Raw genomic sequence first — 19,914 nt, 5'->3', positions numbered from 1 at the left:
TTCAACAGGCACGGGAGGTGGATGGTTCTCTGGCTCCTGAAGAACCTTGGTCGTGCTGAGCAATGTTTCACTGGTGTTACAGAAATTCAATGATGGCAGCGAGAGTGAGGTACAAGCCTAAGAGCCCTAAGGGACCCCTGTGACCCTCACAAATATCCCCTTACAGAAGGCTCCAAGTCTCTGGTGACCCAAGGACCCAAAGGAATAGCTGGAGCTGTGTCAGGGCAGGCTCAGGTTGGATCTCAGCCAAAGGTTCTTCCCCCAGAGGCTGGTTGGGCACTGCCCAGGCTCCCCAGGGCAGTGGGCACAGCCCCAAGGCTGCCAGAGCTCCAGGAGGGTTTGGACAACGCTCTCAGGGACAGGGTGGGATTGCAGGGCCAGGGGTTGGACTGGATGATCCTTGTGAGTCCTTTCCAGCTCAGGATATTCTGTGACTGTACGTTGTGTCAGCAGCTCAGCCAGTCCCTGTTGGGGTGAGTGTGACCAGTCCTGTCCTGAGATGGGTCACAGTGTTCAGTGTCTGTCAGTACACGTGTGATCTCAGACTCAGAGGTTCCTCTCAGCCTCTGAGCATCTCCCAGATAAAATCAATAATAATTCCCTGATGGATACATGGAGTCTATTCACGGTCAAGACCGTGGTTGTGTGAAAATGTTCTTTGTGTCTGACTGTAGGTTTATGCATATACAGATGTGTCTGTGTCTCCAGTGGGGAAGAAATAGTGACTTTACTTTGTATTTTGTTTTAAAATTCTGAGAGGATAGGGGAGAAATTTGACAAGTTCCACTATTCATGTCAAGTTTGTAGAGTTTTATTCTGGAAACTAAAATGTCTTGTAGTGAATTTAAAATGAAATAATCAAAATAAAATATAAAATAAAATGAAATAATAAAATACAATAAAACACAGTGCAATAATTAAAATAAAATACAATACAATAGAATAAAATAAAGTGATACAATTTAATCAGAAGCGAAACTTATGGAAAAAATTCATGAATATTGCAATGAGAAAAGGGACTGTAGATAGAACTTCCCCTGAAACCCAGAGAAAAGGTATTTGACACAGAATAGAACACCCAGGTGTGAGAAGACATGGGATAGATTTGTGTGCATTTGAAAAACATTCATGACATTCATTCATCTTGGCTCAAAATGGGTGTTTGTCCCTTTTATATTTCCTTTTCCATATTTAGGTTTCTTCCTATTAATAGGACATAAGCAGATCCAAATTGAGCTCCCGTATGCATGGAAGAGGATGGGCTGCAAGAGCAGGAATTGGCTCAAATGATTACAATTCCTGTGTGAATTTACCTTCTGGTGAGGCATTGTAGGTTCCCATGGTTTTGGTCCCTGGAATGTGCTGTTCCTGGGATGGTGTGGCAGTGCTGCAGCCTCTTGTAGACAGTGCACCACAGGAAAGGCACATCTCACATTCTTCCTACACATCCCTGCCTCTGTTCCTGCTTCAGGAAAGGGGCAGTGAGGATGTTTCAGAGTTTATTTATGTTAATACTTTGTCTTCTATACGGCATCCTGTCTCTTTGGGGCTATTTTCATCTTGTAAATTAACATGTTTTGCTTAAAGCATGGGTGAGAGCCAGATCACATCTCTGCTCCTCGCCTGACCTACTTATGGCGTCTTCAGAAGCAGAATTGGGTCTCCCTGCCTCTTTGCTCCCTCATGGAGGGCAGAGCCAAGGACCTGCTTGGGTATCCAGCAGCAGGGGATGGAGCTGAGGCTGTGACCCAGTTCACTGCCACCCGCTCCTAATAGCAAAGCCAGGGGCATTGGAGAAGTGACCTGAATCCAGATGGAGCTGGGGCTTCAGAGTCATAGAACCACAGAATTGTTAAGTTTGGAGAAGACCTCTAAGGGTTTGGAAAAGACCCCTAAGTCAGCAGGGGCTGCAGAGGGAAATGATTCATCAGCAAACACACCTGAGCAAAGGCCACCACTGTTTTCTTGGTGAATTTCTTACCTTTTGTGAGGGAAGATATTGAAAACTAAAGCAGCAATTAGTGACCTGTAGCATGTTGAAGTGAGCATAGACACCCATGTGACAGGACATCAAGCTTTTCATGCTGCTCATCATAAAGAGTGTTGTTTCCCTGGATTGGCACCCCAGTGTTTATGTATTGCTGCCTGCAATGTAGGGAACAGCCATCTCTGAGCAACTTGTTTTCATGGTGAAATGGAATCCGAGAATCACAGTATGGTTTGGGTTAGAAGAGACCTGGAAGACCAGGTTGTTCCAAGCTGCATCCAACCTGGCCTTGGACACTTCCAGGGATGGGGCAGCCGCAGCTCCCCTGGGCAACCTGTGCCGGGGCGCTGTGTTCTTGGGTGCTATAGGGAAGGAACTGGGTTTAGGCTTTGGAAATCTGGAAACTTACCTGTGTCCCATGAGCTCAGGCTTTTCTGAGCATGGTCCCTCAGGAGTGGCTTCAGTACAACTGGGCTGAAGCTCAGATAAGCCCACCAGCAGCAGGTTTTGGTTGGTCAGCTGGAGTAACCCTGGTGTCACTGCCGCCCACAGCCCCGTGCAGGCACTCAGGGCTCCAGGTTGGTTTGGTACCCACTTGTGATGGAGTTGTACTCTCCATTATTGTCAGGGCTGCAAAAGCTGGGCTTAACCTTTGCAGATACCCAGTGGTTCTTCAAGCTCCTTACTTTCCAGAATAACTTCTGGGACTGGTGGATTTTGAAGAGTTACATTGAACGTGTTCAACATTCAAAGTCAAATGTGTCCCAATCAGTTTGGCCAAACTGTAAGAGATGAGACGTAGATCTGCATTGATTTATTAATAATCACTTTTAATAATTGTATGAATAAGTGAGAAGTTACTTGGCTATCAGATTTTTTTACCAGCTGTCCTGATGTCCCTTCAGAGTCCCTGGACACCTGACACACCCCAGTATGCCCTTGGAAAACAAGAGGCAAGATGTTTGCTCAAAGGATCCATCTTTCCTCTGAGGCCATCTGAGGACTTAGAGATCAGAAGAGCTTTAAACCCACTGAAACACCTTCTTAAGAGCAGGGTGGTGGTGGCTTTCAAGTGACACAGGGAGAAAGCTTCTTGGGAAGGAACAGCTGGGGGTGTGTGGTCTGTCTGGAGAGAGGTTTGTATTAAATAAACAGAGTGTCCAAAGGAGGCAACAAAGATGGGGAAGGGCCTTGATTTGAAGCCATGTGAGGACACTGAGGGCACTTGGTGTGTTCAGCTGGAGCAGAGGAGACTGAGGGGAGACCTCAGTGCAGTTCCAGCTTCCTGGGCAGGGGCAGAGGAGGGGCAGGGACTGAGCTCTGCTCTGGGGGGACCAGGGACAGCCCCCAGGGAACGGCTGGAGCTGTGTCAGGGCAGGCTCAGGTTGGATCTCAGCCAAAGGTTCTTCCCCCAGAGGCTGGTTGGGCACTGCCCAGGCTCCCCAGGGCAGTGGGCACAGCCCCAAGGCTGCCAGAGCTCCAGGAGGGTTTGGCTGATCCTCTGGGGCACAGGGGGTGACTCTTGGGGATGGGCCTGTGCAGGGCCAGGAGTTGGACTGGATGATCCTTGTGGGTCCCTTCCAACTCAGCATATTCTGGGATTCTGTGGTTCTGTGACACAAGTAGTAAACTTCTTGGGGACTACTCTAGAGCAGGAACAGCTAGTGGTATGTTATCTGTTTGGAGGGAGGTTTGTATTAAAGAAACAGTCCTTGCTCTCAGGTGGTTTGGCCACTGCTCACCATTTGTCATTGCTCCTTAGGGGAGCAGAATCCCAGCTCTGGGCTTGCCCAAGGCCAGCAGAGCTGGTTCTGGCTCCCAGGGCAGTGCCAGGGCCGGGCTCCTGTGCTCTCCAGGCCCTGCCTGTGCTGCAGCTGCAGAAGCTCCAGGTGCAGCTTTACCAAAGAGATCCAGAGGCTGTGGTTTCCCCCCTTCTCTCACCCATGCTCTGTGATGCAGCAACAGCCACCTGACTGTTCCCCCTCCCCAGGAGCCCAGACCTGAGGGCAGGTTCACCCCTGGATGCGACACTGCCCCGGCACGGTGGGTGTGGTGGGGGAGGCTGTGTGGCCTGGGCAGTTTGTTCTGTAACAAACAGGAACAAGGTGCAGGGCACATGTGAACAGACCCCAGAGAGTCGTTTGGGTCCAGCCTCTGCAGCGAAGCATTAGGTGAAGCTCTTGTCTTGACATCCAGTATCTGCACAGGTCAGGAGGACCTGCAGGTGACTTCAGCTACAGCATGGAGACACTCTGCAGGTCATAAAGTGTGTGTATATCATGATTACACAAGTCTTAACTCCAAGGTGTAGGCAAATGTCTTATAGATAGATGGCCTTTAAAGGTCCCATCCAACCTAAACTATTCTGTGATTCTGTGATTCTCTAATTCAGATTGTGGAAAACCTCTAGTTTACAAGCTAAAAATGCCTTTTCTGGGGATGGTCTCAAACATAAATCTAGGATGTGTGTTTTCTGTGAGTTTCCCTGACACTAAATGCCTTGTGTAACGATTTGTGGTTCCTAAGCATGGTGGAGGTTTAAATGCAAACCAGGAAAACGGAATTCTTACACAAGCTGATGTTTGTAAAATGTGCTCTCAGCTCTTTCTGGAGGTTCTGTCGAGAGCTGGGTGAGAGAGGTGATGTTGGCTCTTGCAACGAGGAAGAACTTGGCATGAAAAGGAGAGACTGCAATGCCAGAGGAAGGTGTGGATGGCAGGTTGGCTTGTGTTCACGTCCCAGGCAGCTACCATAACAAAACAGTATTGGGTTCACCAATACTGGCATGAAGCTAATACTTAAATCTGGATAGTTGTTAGGTGAGAAAATGGCTTTTCCATGTCAAGTTGTAATACCATCAAGTCATTGACAGCCATCAAGCTGTAGTCAAGTAAACAGGACAGAACACTGAGAATCACTAAGTGTTCTTTGGGCAGGTAAATTGTATTCCACACTGGGGCCGTGTTAGCCCTGCTGTGACACCCAGCTTGGGTCCCTGAGGGGATATTCACAGAGTTGGGTTGAGGTTCCAGCTGTTCTGTGGAGCTCCAGCTGCTCTGTTGGTGCTGTAATGGATGTGCTGATGTGGTGTAACCGCTGAGGGCTCTTTGGAATTCAAACAGCTTTGTGTTTCTCCTGCTTTTTTTTGAGATTGTCTGGCCAAAACCTGCACTGCTTCGTGTCTTCTTGAGTTTCTCCAGGGGCCAGAAAAAAGTCTTCAAATTCTGCATGTTCCAGGAATCCCTGGAAATCAACCTTTGCTTTTAACAGACTTTCAATCTAAAAAAACCCCAGCCTGATGTCATAGGCTTAAATTTGCTCTATGGATGACATCAAGAAAATAAAAAGGACTCCACAGAGCAACAAATGTTGGGAAAATACTTTTAAGTTATTACATTCCCTAAATATGATATTAACAGAGGTACAGAGATGTTTTGGTCACAGCTCATCGTGACTGCAGCCCTCTTTCCCTGTGATAAATATGTGAAGATTGTGGTTCCCTGCATTGCTCTAACTGTTCTTAGGAAAGGAATGCTAAATCAGTCTTGAGTTTGATATATTACTGAGCACTTTGGTTACCTGGTATGAAAGCAGGTAATGCCAGCTGGTTCTGTGGCATCCAGGCATGCCCTGCACAGTAGAATTCCCAGCTGAGCAATGAGGGCAATTTCTCTGTCCTTTGTGCCCCAGGAACAGACCAGAAAGACTAGACCAGCACCTGGAATGTGGCTTGTACCTTAAATACAGAGTTGAAGGAAAGAAAATGCAGCCAAACGTGTATGGCTCAGAGAGTTTGAAAATCAGACCTGGGCTTCCAAGGGGCTTCAGAGGGGCTTTTAAAAATCACCCTCCTTTCTGCAGCGTTCTTCAGTGGCTCACTTCAAGACAAAAAACCCCTTTTCCCGTTTTTATTTTCCCCAATATAGTTTTTTATTGCTCCTTTTGGGGTGAAAAGTTACGATTTTTTCCCCAGGGTCAAACAGTTGTGTAGCATGCAATATATTTTAGGGACTCATCTTCTTACCATCAATTAAGGAGAATTTTCTCTGTGGTATTTTGAGTTTTGGTAGAGGCTGAAGATGACATTTCTGCACCGAAGCCACTGGAGCAGTTCAGCATTTTATACCTATGAATAACAGGAACACAACCATATAGAACCATAGAATCATAGTCACAGAGTGGTTTGGGTTGGAAGGGACCTTAAAGCCCATCCATTTCCACCCCCTGCCTTGGGAGGGACACCTTCCACTAGCCCAGGTTGTTCTGAACCCTGTCCAACCTGGCCTTGGGCACTCCCAGGGATGGGGCAGCCACAGCTTCTCTGGGCAACCTGTACCACGGCCTCACCAAATTTATAGTAAATAATTTCTTCCAAATGTCTAATCTAAACCTACTCTCTTTCAGTGTGAAGCCATTCCCCTTTGTCCTGTCACTCCAGGCCCTTGTAAATAGTCTCTCTCCCTCTTTCTTGTAGGCTCTGGAAGGTACTGGAAGGCCACAATTAGGTCATCATGAACCCTTCTCTTTTCCAGCCTGAACAATCCCAATTCTCTCACCTTTCCTCACAGCAGAGCTGCTCCATCCCTCTGATCATCTTGGTGGCCTCCTCTGGACTGGCTCCAACAGATCCATGTCCTTGCTGTGCTGTTCCCCAGGGCTGGAGCAGCTCTGCAGGGGGGTCTCACCTGAGTGGCAGAGGGGCAGAATCCCCCCTGCCCTGCTGCCCACGCTGGAGGATCAGCCCAGGGCACGGGGGGGTCTGGGTGCTGGGTGATGTCCAGCCTCTCACCCACCAGCACCCCCAGGTCCTTCTTCAAAGGCTGCTTTCAATCTGATCATCCCCCTGCCTGGAATGATAGCAGGGGTTGCCCTGACCCAGGTGCAGCACTTGCACTTGATTTGTTGAACTGCAGGGGATTCCCATGGGCCACTGGTCGAGCTTGTCCAGGTCCTTCTGGATGGCAAGATGTAAAAAGCAAGTTACTCTTTGCTTTGCTTTGTAATGTGTTGAGGTGGCAGAAACCACTGAGAACAGCAGAGAGTGGGTCAGGTCTAATGCCTCCAGAAAACCAGGGAGCCTTTTCCACCCCAACTGACCCACTCACAAAAAAGCAGGGAAGGAGGATCATTCCTAGTGTTCAGTGTAATAGGAACAAAACTATTACACCTCAGGGAAAAAGATCCTGTGATAATGGCCCCGGTTGCTAAATACGATTTGTTTCTGGTGTTTTTAAACTTGTTGTATGACTCAGGCATGAAGAATCCGGCTGTTGTTGATGACAGAAATCTGTAGTTCTCTCAGTGCAGTTTCAGTTCCCAGTGGCTGTATTCTGTTTCTATGCTTAGTTTTATTTTAGGTTTCCTTGCAATTTGGGATGCTCCTTCTGAAAAGTGTCCAGCTCATGTTTTTAAACCTCTGCCTGTGAGTTTTGCTCTCTGGTGAGCTCAGAGCAGGTTGCCACTTCCAATAGGAGTAGCAAGCCTTGTGTCCCAAGCAGCCAATCATTTCCCTGAGTGGGGAATTCTTGTTGTAGTTTGGGGCTTCACACCAGCAATGGGGCAGCTTATTCTCTTCAACACAGAGGGACCAAGCAACTGCACTGGCCAGCAACATCCCTGCAGTCCCTTGGATGTTTGCAATTAAAAAAATATCATACAGCTGGCTTAGCTGGCTGTAATGGATGTTTTCCAGTGAGGTCCCGAGTTCACTCACTTTTACTAATAGCTTTATAGAGGTCAAGTAATTCCTGTTTTCTCCCAAAGGGGAATGCTCTGCTGCATACCACAAGTTTGGAAAAAAAATCACAAAATATGGTCCAGCCAACCAGAGAGCCAAGTTTATCCAAGACAGCAGCTCATACAGTGGGCTGAAGCACTGGGATGAAAAGGCAGGGAGAGCATCTCCTGGCTGGAATTGAACCCCACTGGCATTTCTCAACCGGGCTGTAACAAGCAGAATTACTCTTTTCCTCTTTCCAAAGGGAAAAGGCACCTGCTGTGTAACAAGCTATTAAATTCCAGCACAATTGCAAACATCAGAAAGAGCGGGCACCATCCCCACACCCCACAGAATTCCCAAATAATGACCATGGGAGAAGTGGCCACGCATCCCACCCTGTGCCCCTGGGACAGCACAGCCCTCGCTCCGGGTGCTGAAGGGGTGGTGTGACCAGGCTGTTCACATTCAAGGAAAGATGTACTGGAAGATTAAGGAGAACCTTTGAAGTCCTCCCTGAGTTCATCCCTGTTTGTACCCTTTTTCTCATTAGAGCCTGGGTATGGGTCTTGGGAAAGGCTGGCTGGGGGGCTGCTCTGGGGCTGGCACTGGCCCCCGGGGGCTGGTCAGGGTTGATGCCCCCCCAAGCTCTCCTGAACTGGGGGGCTGAATTGCACCCTGTGCACCTGCTTTGCACAGCACATGGCCAGGGGGAAGCTGCAGGATGGATATTGCTATGCCTGTTTGGAACCATGGAATCACAGAAACACAAACGTAAATTTTAGTTCAAAAAAGTAACTGTGAAAATGTGTGGAGTCAGATACCCAGAAAAGGTTGATGTCACCAGGAAAAGATGTATTTGTAAACACCCACAGGAGAATTTGCAGGCAGACAAACTGTGTCCAAGGAGGTTTAGGATGGATATTAGGAAAAGGTTCTTCCCCCAGAGGGTGGTTGACACTGACCAGGCTCCCCAGGGCAGTGGGCACAGCCCCAAGGCTGCCAGAGCTCCAGGAGGGTTTGGACAACGCTCTCAGGGACAGGAGGGGATTGTTGGGGTGTCTGTGCAGGGCCAGGAGTTGGACTGGATGATCCTTGGGGGTCCCTTCCAACTCAGGAGGTTGTGTGGTTCTGTGAAGCCTCTGCAGCCAGAGCTCTGTGTGGGTGGCACGACCCAGCTCTTGCACAGGGCTGAGCATCCCCAAACCCCGAGCGAGGGTTTGTTCATTATAAAACAGAGGCCTCGAGGCCGGGGGCAGGTGTTGGTGTTACAGAGTACAGGGGGGAACTGAGTCAAAAAGTGAGCTCATTTTCTGGGATGAAAGGCAGTCCAAGCAACCCAAAGAACAGTGGGGGTTTTCCCTGCTCTGTGCTCTTGTGCTGATGAAGCTGCCAGGCTCTTCACGGGCACTGCGCAGGTGCCGCTCGGTTTGCAAAGGAGGCCTTTCCCTCTGCATTTGTGTTTCTGTGAGCGTTTGAGAGGTGACATAAAATCCTGGTTGTCCAGTACAGCTTTGGGTTGTCTCTCATTTGGGCCTTAATTCAACATGTCCCATGCAGGGGGCCCTCACCCATGTGCCCACACCAGCACACTGGTTTCGTTTGCCATCCTTGGTCTTGGGTATCCTCCAGAAGAGGCATTGACATGTGTCTCTCTGTTCTCCCAAATGACTCCCGAGCTCCTGCTTTGCTTTAACCCTAACTGACAGCAGGCTTCAGTTCTCCAAAATCCCTATTTTGTGAAAACATGTGACTGCTTAGATGAGACAAATCCTTCTGCTTAGGAAAAGGCTTGTCTGTTTGCTCTGGAGACACTGGTGAGCACACAGGGGAGCCCTGGTCAGAGTTCACCCTGTAACAGCCACCAGGAAAACATCCCAGGAGAAGTGAACCCAGGCAACAGCTCATTTCATTACTCTCTTCCTTCTTTCCCTTTTTCTGTGTTCTCTTTAACATCTCCTGTGCCCATGGTGTTGGCTGTTGCATTTCTGGATGCCGGGATGTGGACACAAGAAACTGCTGTCACTTAGCGTTGGCCTGGTGTCAAAAAGTGAAGCGTGAGCCTCTCCACTCTCCTGTTTTTCATGCAGTACCTACAGCTTTGTTCAGGTGCTGGGGGCTTCTGGAACTGGACAGGTGTCTTCTGTACAAATGACACCTTGTTGTTAAGGAAGAGCCTTATTGTGCAACACACAATCAGTGACACACCAAGAAATGATACCAGTTGTTAAGGGATGGGATGAGATCCAGTTAATCACTAATTATGACCTTTATTACCTATAAAAATGCAATGATTTCTTCTGTGCTGGGGAAGGGAAGGGAAGGGAAGGGAAGGGAAGGGAAGGGAAGGGAAGGGAAGGGAAGGGAAGGGAAGGGAAGGGAAGGGAAGGGAAGGGAAGGGAAGGGAAGGGAAGGGAAGGGAAGGGAAGGGAAGGGAAGGGAAAAGAGAAGAGAAGAGAAGAGAGAAGAGAAGAGAAGAGAAGAGAAGAGAAGAGAAGAGAAGAGAAGAGAAGAGAAGAGAAGAGAAGAGAAGAGAAGAGAAGAGAAGAGAAGAGAAGAGAAGAGAAGAGAAGAGAAGAGAAGAGAAGAGAAGAGAAGAGAAGAGAAGAGAAGAGAAGAGAAGAGAAGAGAAGAGAAGAGAAGAGAAGAGAAGAGAAGAGAAGAGAAGAGAAGAGAAGAGAAGAGAAGAGAAGGAGAAAAGTGAGAAATGCATCACCACTTCCCAAGGCTTAATGCAATGCTGGTATACCAGTTTGTTTCTGGGAATAAAAGAGATTTGCAATTGGACTTATTTAAAGAGAGGGGACACATGGTTGTGTGAAATCAGAGTTGACGGGTCAATTTTTAATGGTGATAAAATGTCCTGAGCTTTCAACATGCCTCTGGTTAAGGGGTAAAAGTTGAAAATAGGATTCAAGTTTAATACACAGAATGTAACAACTAGTCCAGGGAGGTAGTTGTGAAGGGGGGTGAGGGTACCCCTTCCTTCCCACTGGAGGTCATAGAATTATGGAATCATTTAGGACAGAAAAACCCTTTAAGACCATTGAGTCATTTAGGTTGGAAAAGATCATGGAGTCCAACCATTCCCCATCACTGCCAAGGCCATCACTAATCCATGTCCCCAAGTGCCACATCCCCATGTCTGTTAAATCCCTCCAGGGTTGGGGACTCCACCACTTCCCTGGGCAGCTGTGCCAGCACTTGCCCATCCTTTTGGTGAACCCTTAGTGTCTTTGCTGCTCTGCTGGGTTTTGTTGGCTTGGGCAATAAACTCAGGCTGACCTGCTAGAGGACTCCCATCATATCCATAGGGAATAGCTGCTCTTCTTGTACAGAGCCTGCTTCTCACTGAAGGTACATTGGAACGTGTCCACAACTGAAAGGAGACGGCACAAAGTGCTGTTACGCCTTTGCTACACTCAGTTGCTCTTGCAGGGAGTTGTTATTGCCAGAGGAATGCTGAGCTATGTTATCCAGCAGGTTGGCTATACCTGTGCATTCCCAAAGGAAAGTATCCAACCCCAGTTTGTTTGGTCAGGGTTTGGCATTTAGCACAGAGTGAAGGACGTGTCATCCTCCCCCCAGGAGCAGGCAGGCGCCCAGCATCCTGGGGAGCCCCTGTCATTCCCATCTTCTTCCAAATCCCATTGTCTGGTTGGACACCCTGTGTTTCACCTACTTGGAATGGTCCTCAGGAGCAGATAAAGCATGTGGCTTTGGTTGGTTTCAGGAGTTGGAGTCTCAGCTTATTTTTCCTTCTGCTCTATTTCTGTATGCATAGATTTGATTTTCTTTCCCATCAAAGAGCCTTTTGCTTGTTTATTTTTTCATGTTCTTCTATACTTGTCTTTGGTTGATAATGGAGATGACATGGTTTTGATAGAACAATTAATTAATTTTTCTCCCAAAACTACATAAAGTGCCACCTCCCTGCAGATGGCAAATCAAGGACCCCAGGAACATTCATGCCATAAAACCAGTTTAATTCATGCACCTTTTATTATTGTTGCCTGCATAAGAAAAATCATTGTTAACTTTGTCAGAATACTGAAGCTTGAACATCTCTTCACTGCAAACACAGAAGCAATTTCGTTTTAAAGTGGCAAAGGGTAGAGTTTCTAATAAAAATGTAATTTGTAACCTCTGACTGCAAAAGCTTCTAATATGCTAATTCTCCTTTCAGTCCCTGTAACATGGGTGAGATATCAGCTTAAACAGATGCAATATCAAAGCCTTTACTTGTCATTATTATTATTATTTTTTTCCTACAACAGTGTCTGTGAAATTCAAACACATTGGTAATAATGTTTCCCTTTTATCTCATTATCGAATTAGTTTTATACTGCCTCAACCTGAGTTAAATCACTTAACAACCATTTAAAAATCAACCATTAGATTGGTTTGAATTGTTTCAACAAGGCATTCCTGGATGCACAATAATTAACCTCTTAGGCCATCTTTGCTGAGTTTGGACAGAAGGGTTTTTTGAGCTGTGAGTGGTGGTAGTGGCTGCTGCTCCTGCATCCCACATCCTTGCCCTCCACACCAGTTTCATCCCCAGTTCCCAGCTGGCACTGCACGGCGTTAACACCCATGGGACAGCGAGCGTGGGGCTTTGCAGGATGTCTGGGAAGGGTTTTCTGGGGAAAATTTCCCCACAAAAGAGTTGTCCAGTCCTGGCACAGGCTGCTCAGGGCACTGGTGGAGTCACCATCCCTGGAGGGATTTAAAAGCCATGTAGATGTGGCACTGGGGGACATGGGTTAGTGGTGGCCTTGGCAGCACTGGGGAGTGATTGGACTCCTTGATCTCTGAGGGCTTTTCCAGCCTTAAGAATTCCATGACTCTATTGTTTGATCCTTCACCAAGGAAAAATTTTCTCCTTCTAATTCACTTTGAGAACGTGGTCCGTTCCCCAGGGACATGTTTGGTGCTGCCAGACACCTTCCCTGTCACAGGGTGAAAAAGCAGCATCAGCAGATAATGCAGAGTCAGAGACATCCAGCCCTGAGTGTGTTGCTGGGGGACACCTGGGCTGTGCTCACACCCCTCCGAGCACGGAACGGTGCCTGTGCTGTGCAAACAGCAGGATGAGTTTCCCCATCTCCTTCACAGACTGCTGGGTGTAAGTGTAGCTCTCCTCAGCTTGGGAGTTCCTGCAGCAGAGCAGGAGCCTGCCAGGATGTCAGCACACGGATTTGGGGTGTCTGTGCTTTTGGAAATGGATTCTTGGACTCCTGGTAGAAATGAAGCAGATCAGTCTGCTCTTTTTCCTGCTCCTGCTCTTGCTTCATGCCCCCCACTCCCTGCCTGTCCCTGGCCAGCTCTGCTTCAATGTTCCTTTGCTGACCCTTGTACCTCCGGTTTCATCTCACTGCAGATCTGAGTAATCACCCAGCAGTGCTACTGGGAGCTTTTCCCAGTTCTTCCCTTACAAAGGTAACACAGCCAGGGCTCACACTGATGCTGTCGTGGGGCCACTGTGGGATCTTGCTCCTGAGCAGGCTGCTGTTGATCCTGAGCACACCGCCTGGATCCCAAGAAGGCTGCTGGATCCCAAGCACTCTGCCTGGATTTTGAGCACACTGCCTGAATCCTGAGAACACTGCCTGGATCCCAAGCACACCACCTGGATCCCGCACTGGCTCTGATCCCATACCAGCTGCCTCTGGACTCGTTGTAGGGAGTCAAGTGCTTGGTTCAAGTCTTTTGGTTGTTTGTGTTTCTCTTGGGCAAATGAGGCTGAGAAAAAAAGCTGGAGGGACCAAAGCAGTGTGTTCTCATGGAAAAAACTAATAGATGCAAACCACAGAGTGCCATTTGTGCTGGAATTCGGGGGCTGGGGAGGAGGACAGCACTGTTCAGTCACTGTAGATGACTTGGTTTTTTTCAGCTAGAGAAATGCTTTGATTCTATTCTATTGGTAATTAACCACTCTGAGAAAAAACACACTAGTAAATTGAGAAGGAGGTGCTTCAGAAACTGGATGTGGGTTCAACCAAGGCTGGCAGTCCCCTGCTGTTTCTTATTCCCAGGTGCAAATGCTTAGACCAACCCAAGGGTCAGTCACGGCCCCCTGACACCCAAATCTTGCCACATAAACCCAATACAGATGGCAGGAAACCCTTGTTTCTCTCCTGGCAGGAACGGTCTTGAGGGGCTCTCTGGCAGTCTGGCTTTAACTATGGAAATTCAGTTTCCTGTGCCTGTCCCCATGTGGAAACCACCAACAGCCCTGCTGGTGGCAGTACCTCGTGAGCCAAGCTCTGCTGGTTGAGAAGAGGGGCAGAGGCTGGAATGGGTGGATATTCTGGCTACAGATCCCTGAGGCAGATCAGTCAGGGGATCCCTTGGACAGTTCACACTCCCAGTTTCCTGCACATTGAGGGCAGCAGCTTCTGCCTGCAAGCAGCTGTAAGTGGCCAAACCTTATTCCAGAGCTGTGCTGGAGCTGGAAAAGTTGACTGTGTGTTCTAGGGGCCCGCTGGAGTTTGAGGTCAGTTATTTTTACTTCTCTGCCTTGTTCTTGTTAGATGTTTGACTCGCTCTCAGAACAATGGCTCCCACCACACTGCAGCCATTGCTCTGTGCCACAGCTGGTCAGACCTCCTCCCATCCAGTGCCCAAGGGTCTCATCTCCTTGCTTTAGCTAAATATAGGCTTTTCAAGCCCTTGTAGAGAGCCTAATCCATACCTTTACCAAGCTTAGCAAGATGAATCCAGTGGCAAAAGCAGCTGACACAGCTTTGTGGGTAGAGGAATCCTCTACATTCTCTTACTCTGGCTCCAATCTACCAGGGTTTGTTTAAATTTTCTACTGATTAATCTGGTATTTTTCTGCTAATTTTTCTGGTATTTCCTACTAATCTGATATTTTTCTCTCTGTATGTACTGCACTCTGAGGACTGGGCTGTTGTGATTATGATTTTTCCTGTCTGCAAACTTCAGTTTTCCGTGCTGTCTGCCCAGGGACACACAACAATTCTGTATTTTTTTCAACTAACTGTTTAATGAAAAATAGCAGCCAAATCTGCAGTTGCTTTGACACATTTCTGAAATAATGACTCCTGTTTCCAGGCTGGACTTACACTGATGAGAGAGTCTCTGGCTTTGGTTGCAGAGCTTCTCTCAGCTTGAGCTTTGTTTTGGAGGGAGCTGTCTTCCACACTGGCAACTGCAACAGGGGGACCATACCCAACAAGGTTTCTGGCAGGATCTTATTTTGACAAAACATTTACGATGGTAATAAAAAGGCTGTGTTTCTGTATCTTAGCTGGTTTGGCCTTTCCCAGCTTGGTTGCAGCTTTGGCTTTGTTGATGCTGTTCTGTAGCAGCAGGTGTGTCTGTGGTTTGTGATGGGGATGTTACACATCCCCGTGTGCCTCGGGGTCAGCAGAGCTTTGGGAGTGAGGGGTCTCAGTGCTTTTTAACGGCTGCCCCCCTGCCCCAGGTGTGCACATGTTGGTTCATGTACCCCTGCACACCCTGCTGAGGGCACCAAAGAACCCTGGGCTCCACAGAGCCAGGCAGGGGGGTCACAGGCATTCTATGGAAGAGGTGGGAGCATGATCATGGGTTATCCCTCCTTCATCACTGCACCCTCCTGCCTGCCAGCAGCCAGAAGGTCACAGCCTCCCTGCATCTGGACCATCACCAGGTGCTGCTGGTGCATCCACACAATACGAATTTCTCCAGTTGTTGAACTCATATTTGGACACGTTGTTGTTGTCCTGCAGAGCTTGCACAGGGTGAGAATGATTTGAGAGGTTCTGTGAAGCATGTGATAGAACCAGCCCACCCTGCTGCCTGGCCTGGGGGAGAGAAGCAACCATCCTCTGCTCTGTTTCCTACAGGGCAGAAACAGCAGCTAAACACTTTGAATTTCTGCACTCATTGCCTCTTGGCACTGCTGGTGGGATGCCAGGAAGCAGAACATGGCCTTATGCATGAAGATTGCATTACATGACCCCTGCCCAAACCCTTTCCCTGGCAGAAGAGCTGTGTCAGTGTTCTCTGCTGGCTGAGGAGCACTGAGAGGTGCTCTGTGCTCACTGCAGAGCACCAAAGGAGGCATTTCAGTGGTAGAGAAACCCCCGGAGAGCTCTTGGTGTGATCCAGACTTGCTCGTATTGGGGCTTAGGGTGCTTTTGTGTGTCTTGTGGGTGCTCTTGCCTAGCTAAGCTCCCACAGAGCCATGGCACAAGGGCTGCATCTCACAGCACCCCACTGAACCCTTTTCTCTGTGCTGGAAATGTGTCTTGCAGCCTGGACTACTCCCGACAGAGGCAGCAGGAGCAGAGTCCTGTTTGCTCTTCCTCCATAGCAGGAACAGTGTTGTGCTGGACCCAGATTCTTTGAGGCTGCTCAGTGCTTGGACCGTGCAGCAGCTTCTTGTCCTGGGGTGTTTCAGCACTTTGCTCTTTGGTTTCATTCCTCCCAAGCACTGTGTTCCCCACTGGATTGTGCCCATGCCCTGTGCCCCCAGGCTGCGGGTGATGCTGCCTGGGTTGAGCCACCCAGAGTGATCCCAGTGGGATCCCCACACAGCCCATCCCCTTGGCAGCCAGAAGTGCTGAGCTGTGTGTCTTCTTTCCCTCCTCATCTTCCTGCATGGGAACAGAGGTGGAACCTATGGAAGTTGTGCACTCTGTGTGGGTACAAAATGGTCTCCCTGGCAAAAAAACCACTCTGTAGGACACTGCTGTATTTTCATGGAGGTCCACAGTGGACTGGTGGTGGCTTCTGGCTGACAGCTTTTGTAGCACCACATCAGGAGTGTAGGCTACAAACCCCTTGTTGGTACCAGTGTACAATGCACCCAAACCTGGTTTCGATGGAGCCCTTGGCAGTGGCAAATGCACAGCATTTTCCTTGTTAATCGTGTGCTTCGAGATGGACTTGAGCTAATGTCATATTTACCTTCTTCTATTCCAGTTGTGTCGGTGTGGAAGAGGAAGAGGCACCAGATATCGACATCTATCATTGCCCGAATTGTGAGAAAACCCACGGAAAGTCGACCTGTGAGTACCCGTGTGCGGCCAGGCCCTGACACACAGCAGGGACTGTGTGTTTGGACAAAAGGACCTCTTATTTTTGTCATTGCAAAAGGCCCTAAGTATCACATGCCATAAATATTGGAATTCACACCAGGAGGTGAAAATTATGTTAGTGGGAGGACATCATGAGTTGGATCTTGGAGCTTTGGCTGCAGCTTCTGCGTGGCCTCAGGTGTGTGTGTGAGCTCAGGCAAGGCACTCACCTGGAGAGCTGCAGTCCCCGGTCCCACAAGAAAATGAGCATCCTTCCATGCATGAATTGTGCCCCCACTGAAGAATGTGGGCTAGAAAATCCCTGTGGAGGCAGCTAGTGCTAATACAGGGAGTTTTGGAAGCTGCATGGTGTTTTCCGTCTGTGGATGAGAAGAGTAAGAAACAGTTTGTTGTGCTTGGCCTGGATATAGAACTGCAGGATTTCTGTGGCAGTCAAACTTGTACGATGCACTGAGGGTGCCAATTCTTGCAGTTCTTTCACAGAAGGTTCTCCTGAGTAAAAGTGACAGTTGATCTCAGTGGGAGTTTTGTCTGGGAAAGAACCGTGGGATGTGTTTGCTTTGGTCAGATTAATTCACAATTTCTTTCTATTATACAATGGCTGAAAAAAAAAGAAAAGAAACCAATCCCTGTGAAAGATGAAATGCTTCACTTGAAAACCAGTTATTGTAAATAAGCAACAGTGATGGGGAGGATCTTGCTGCTCTGCAACCTCAGGGCATCCTGCAGAGGAAGAGCTGGGTGCTCATCTGCAGGAGCCAAAGGAATCCTAACAGTCCCTTTTTCAGTATGAAATAAGGGATGGCTGGAAAGTGACTCCTTTTGTGTTAAAATTCAGCATTTGTAACCCAAGAAATTGTTTGTGCATTGCCTTACTTGTTAAAGTTTAAAAAAATTTCTAAAGGGAGAGGGGAGGAGCCCGAAATGTTTGCTTTGTGGGCAAAAATGGGAATTGTTTTTCCACTATGATTTTTTAAAAGTCAAGTGTGAACTGGAAACCTGAATGACCTGCAGCTGTTCCTGTCTCCCAGAGGGTCTGCCAACAACTGGGGTCTGAACAGGGAACCCACAAACTGGGAAGCTGGCAAAATGCCCCTTGGGAGGCTGGTTCTGAAAGACTTAATGAAATCAATATGTCCCTACAAAATGTTCTGGTTTAGAAGAATCAGCCTTTCTAGTTTTTGTTGGAAGATTTCTGGAAATTGGTCACACAAATAACCACAAATCGTATTGAAGTGAGTAATTTGGGATTGGAAAGGGTTGTGCTGAAAAGGGGGGGTGACTGCAGATGCTCCCAGGCTGTTGCTGACCTGGGACAGAAGCAGCAGCACAGGATCTCCAGCCTCTGTGAGTTCTGTATAACATTGAGATGAGTCTGATACTTTGATTTCCTTCACATCATGTTGAATTATGAAGGATGAAAGGCACTTTTCAGTGCAAGGGAAAAAACCCAGACAAAAGCAGCAAAAACCTATAATCAGGAATTGAATATCAATTCTATAAAACTGGGGTGTGTCATCCTAGAATTCAAGAAATGGCAGTTGTGATAAAAAGATTGCAAGTTTAATATACCAGTTAAGATGATGAGAGTTGAATGGACAACGATATTCTGATGCTTTTAAGAAGGTTTCTGTCTCTCCAGTTCTTTTTATCCAAATAAAAATCCACTGGTACGTCCCTGAGCCTGCGTCACACAGCCCAGCAGAAATTGCTGCTGGAGCACAGTTCCACCCTCTTCCATCCCAGGGACACCTTTCACTAGCCCAGGTTGCTCCAAACCCAGTCCAACCTGGCCTTGGACACTTGCAGGAATGGGGCAGCCACAGCTTCTCTGGGAAACCCTTCTCTGAGGGCCTCCCCACCCTCACAGGGAGGAATTTCTTCCCAACATCCCATCTAACCCTGCCCTCTGGCAGTGGGAAGCTGTTCCCCCTTGTCCTGTCTCTCTGGGCCTTTGTTGAAAGTCCCTCTCCAGCTCTCCCAGCCTGGCTCCAGAGCAGAGGGGCTCCAGCCCTCAGAGCATCTTCGTGGCCTCCTCTGGACTCACTCCACGTCCTTCTGATGTCAGACCCCAGAGCTGGAGGCAGCTCTGAAGGTGGGGTCCCACAAGGTCTCCCTTGACCTGCTGCCCATGCTGCTGGGGATGCAGTGTGCTGGGAACACAGACCAACATCCCGTCCTGCAGGACAGCAATGCCACTTTGTTTTCTCCCTTCGAATACATCACAGGCAGTTTAACCATGTGTGGGACCGATCATCAAAGAAGTGGAGTGCACAAATTCCATTTAAACATTAATTAGAGCTAACCTTACCTTGAGTCCTGGAGACAAAGTCACAAGCTGCATAGCAATTCCCCCACTAACCTGTAGAATCCTGTGGAAAAAGGAGGCTGTTATCCTGTAGCCCCTCCTTGCAGGGTACAGCAGGCCAGGGAAGTTAAAAGACAGATGAAATGAAGGCAGGACCAGCTTGGCTCAGTGCATTCCATCTGCTGGGAATTTGCATGCAGGGCACTGCCGGGACAGTCTGCGGGGGGATCGCTCCCATTTGCTTATGAACTGCCCCAGTCTATGTTTAAACTCGTTATCCAGCACTATCAGCTTTGTAATAAACGAGGGAGAGTCATTCCAGCACCAGGAGTTCACCGGTAGGATTTAATTATTGCGAGATTAGCAAAGGGAAACGCAGACACCGATTGTCTGTTATGCAACTCGTCTGGATTTAAAAATGGATGTGTATTTCTGGAGCACGCCTTCCGCCAGATATGTTTTCCAGATGTCAAATTTAAAAATCATTTTCCTCTCCTTACATTTTTCCACGTTACCACTGTGGTGAGTGGCTGCTCTCAGAAGATTGTTTCCTGTCACATGGCATTTTGAGCTATTCCCTTTTAATGAAATGTGTAGGGACTCCTCTTTGGGAAAAATCATCCATATTCATGCAACATTTTCTGACATCATTGCAATAAAATGTGAGGGCTTCATTTGGGCAGGCTTGGCTCATTTTCATAACACAGTTTGAAATGCTTGGTTTGATTGCTGCCGTGTTTGCAGCAGTGAAAATCAGGAGAAATCCTTTGGAATCGGTGAAGTTACAGAGCTGCAACTGAACCAAAGTCAGACTGAGGCGTGTTTTAAGTAGTTACAAGCTTTAATGTAG

General features: G+C 48.1%; 1 protein-coding gene across 4 annotated transcripts in view; it reads left to right on the top strand.

The window, feature by feature from the left end:
- The window catches only part of PHF2 (PHD finger protein 2), an 82,644-nt gene that overhangs the window by 25,304 nt on the left and 37,426 nt on the right, over positions 1 to 19,914 (top strand). For all 4 annotated transcript variants that reach the window (XM_064668093.1, XM_064668091.1, XM_064668094.1 and 1 more), the window contains exon 2: positions 16,641 to 16,726. In XM_064668093.1, the coding sequence (XP_064524163.1) occupies positions 16,641 to 16,726 (86 nt within the window). The remainder of the gene's footprint in view (positions 1 to 16,640; positions 16,727 to 19,914) is intronic.

This window comes from Pseudopipra pipra, chromosome 11, assembly GCF_036250125.1.
Source record: "Pseudopipra pipra isolate bDixPip1 chromosome 11, bDixPip1.hap1, whole genome shotgun sequence".
In the NCBI taxonomy this organism is placed as follows: domain Eukaryota; kingdom Metazoa; phylum Chordata; class Aves; order Passeriformes; family Pipridae; genus Pseudopipra; species Pseudopipra pipra.
This window is presented reverse-complemented; position numbering and strand designations above follow the sequence as displayed.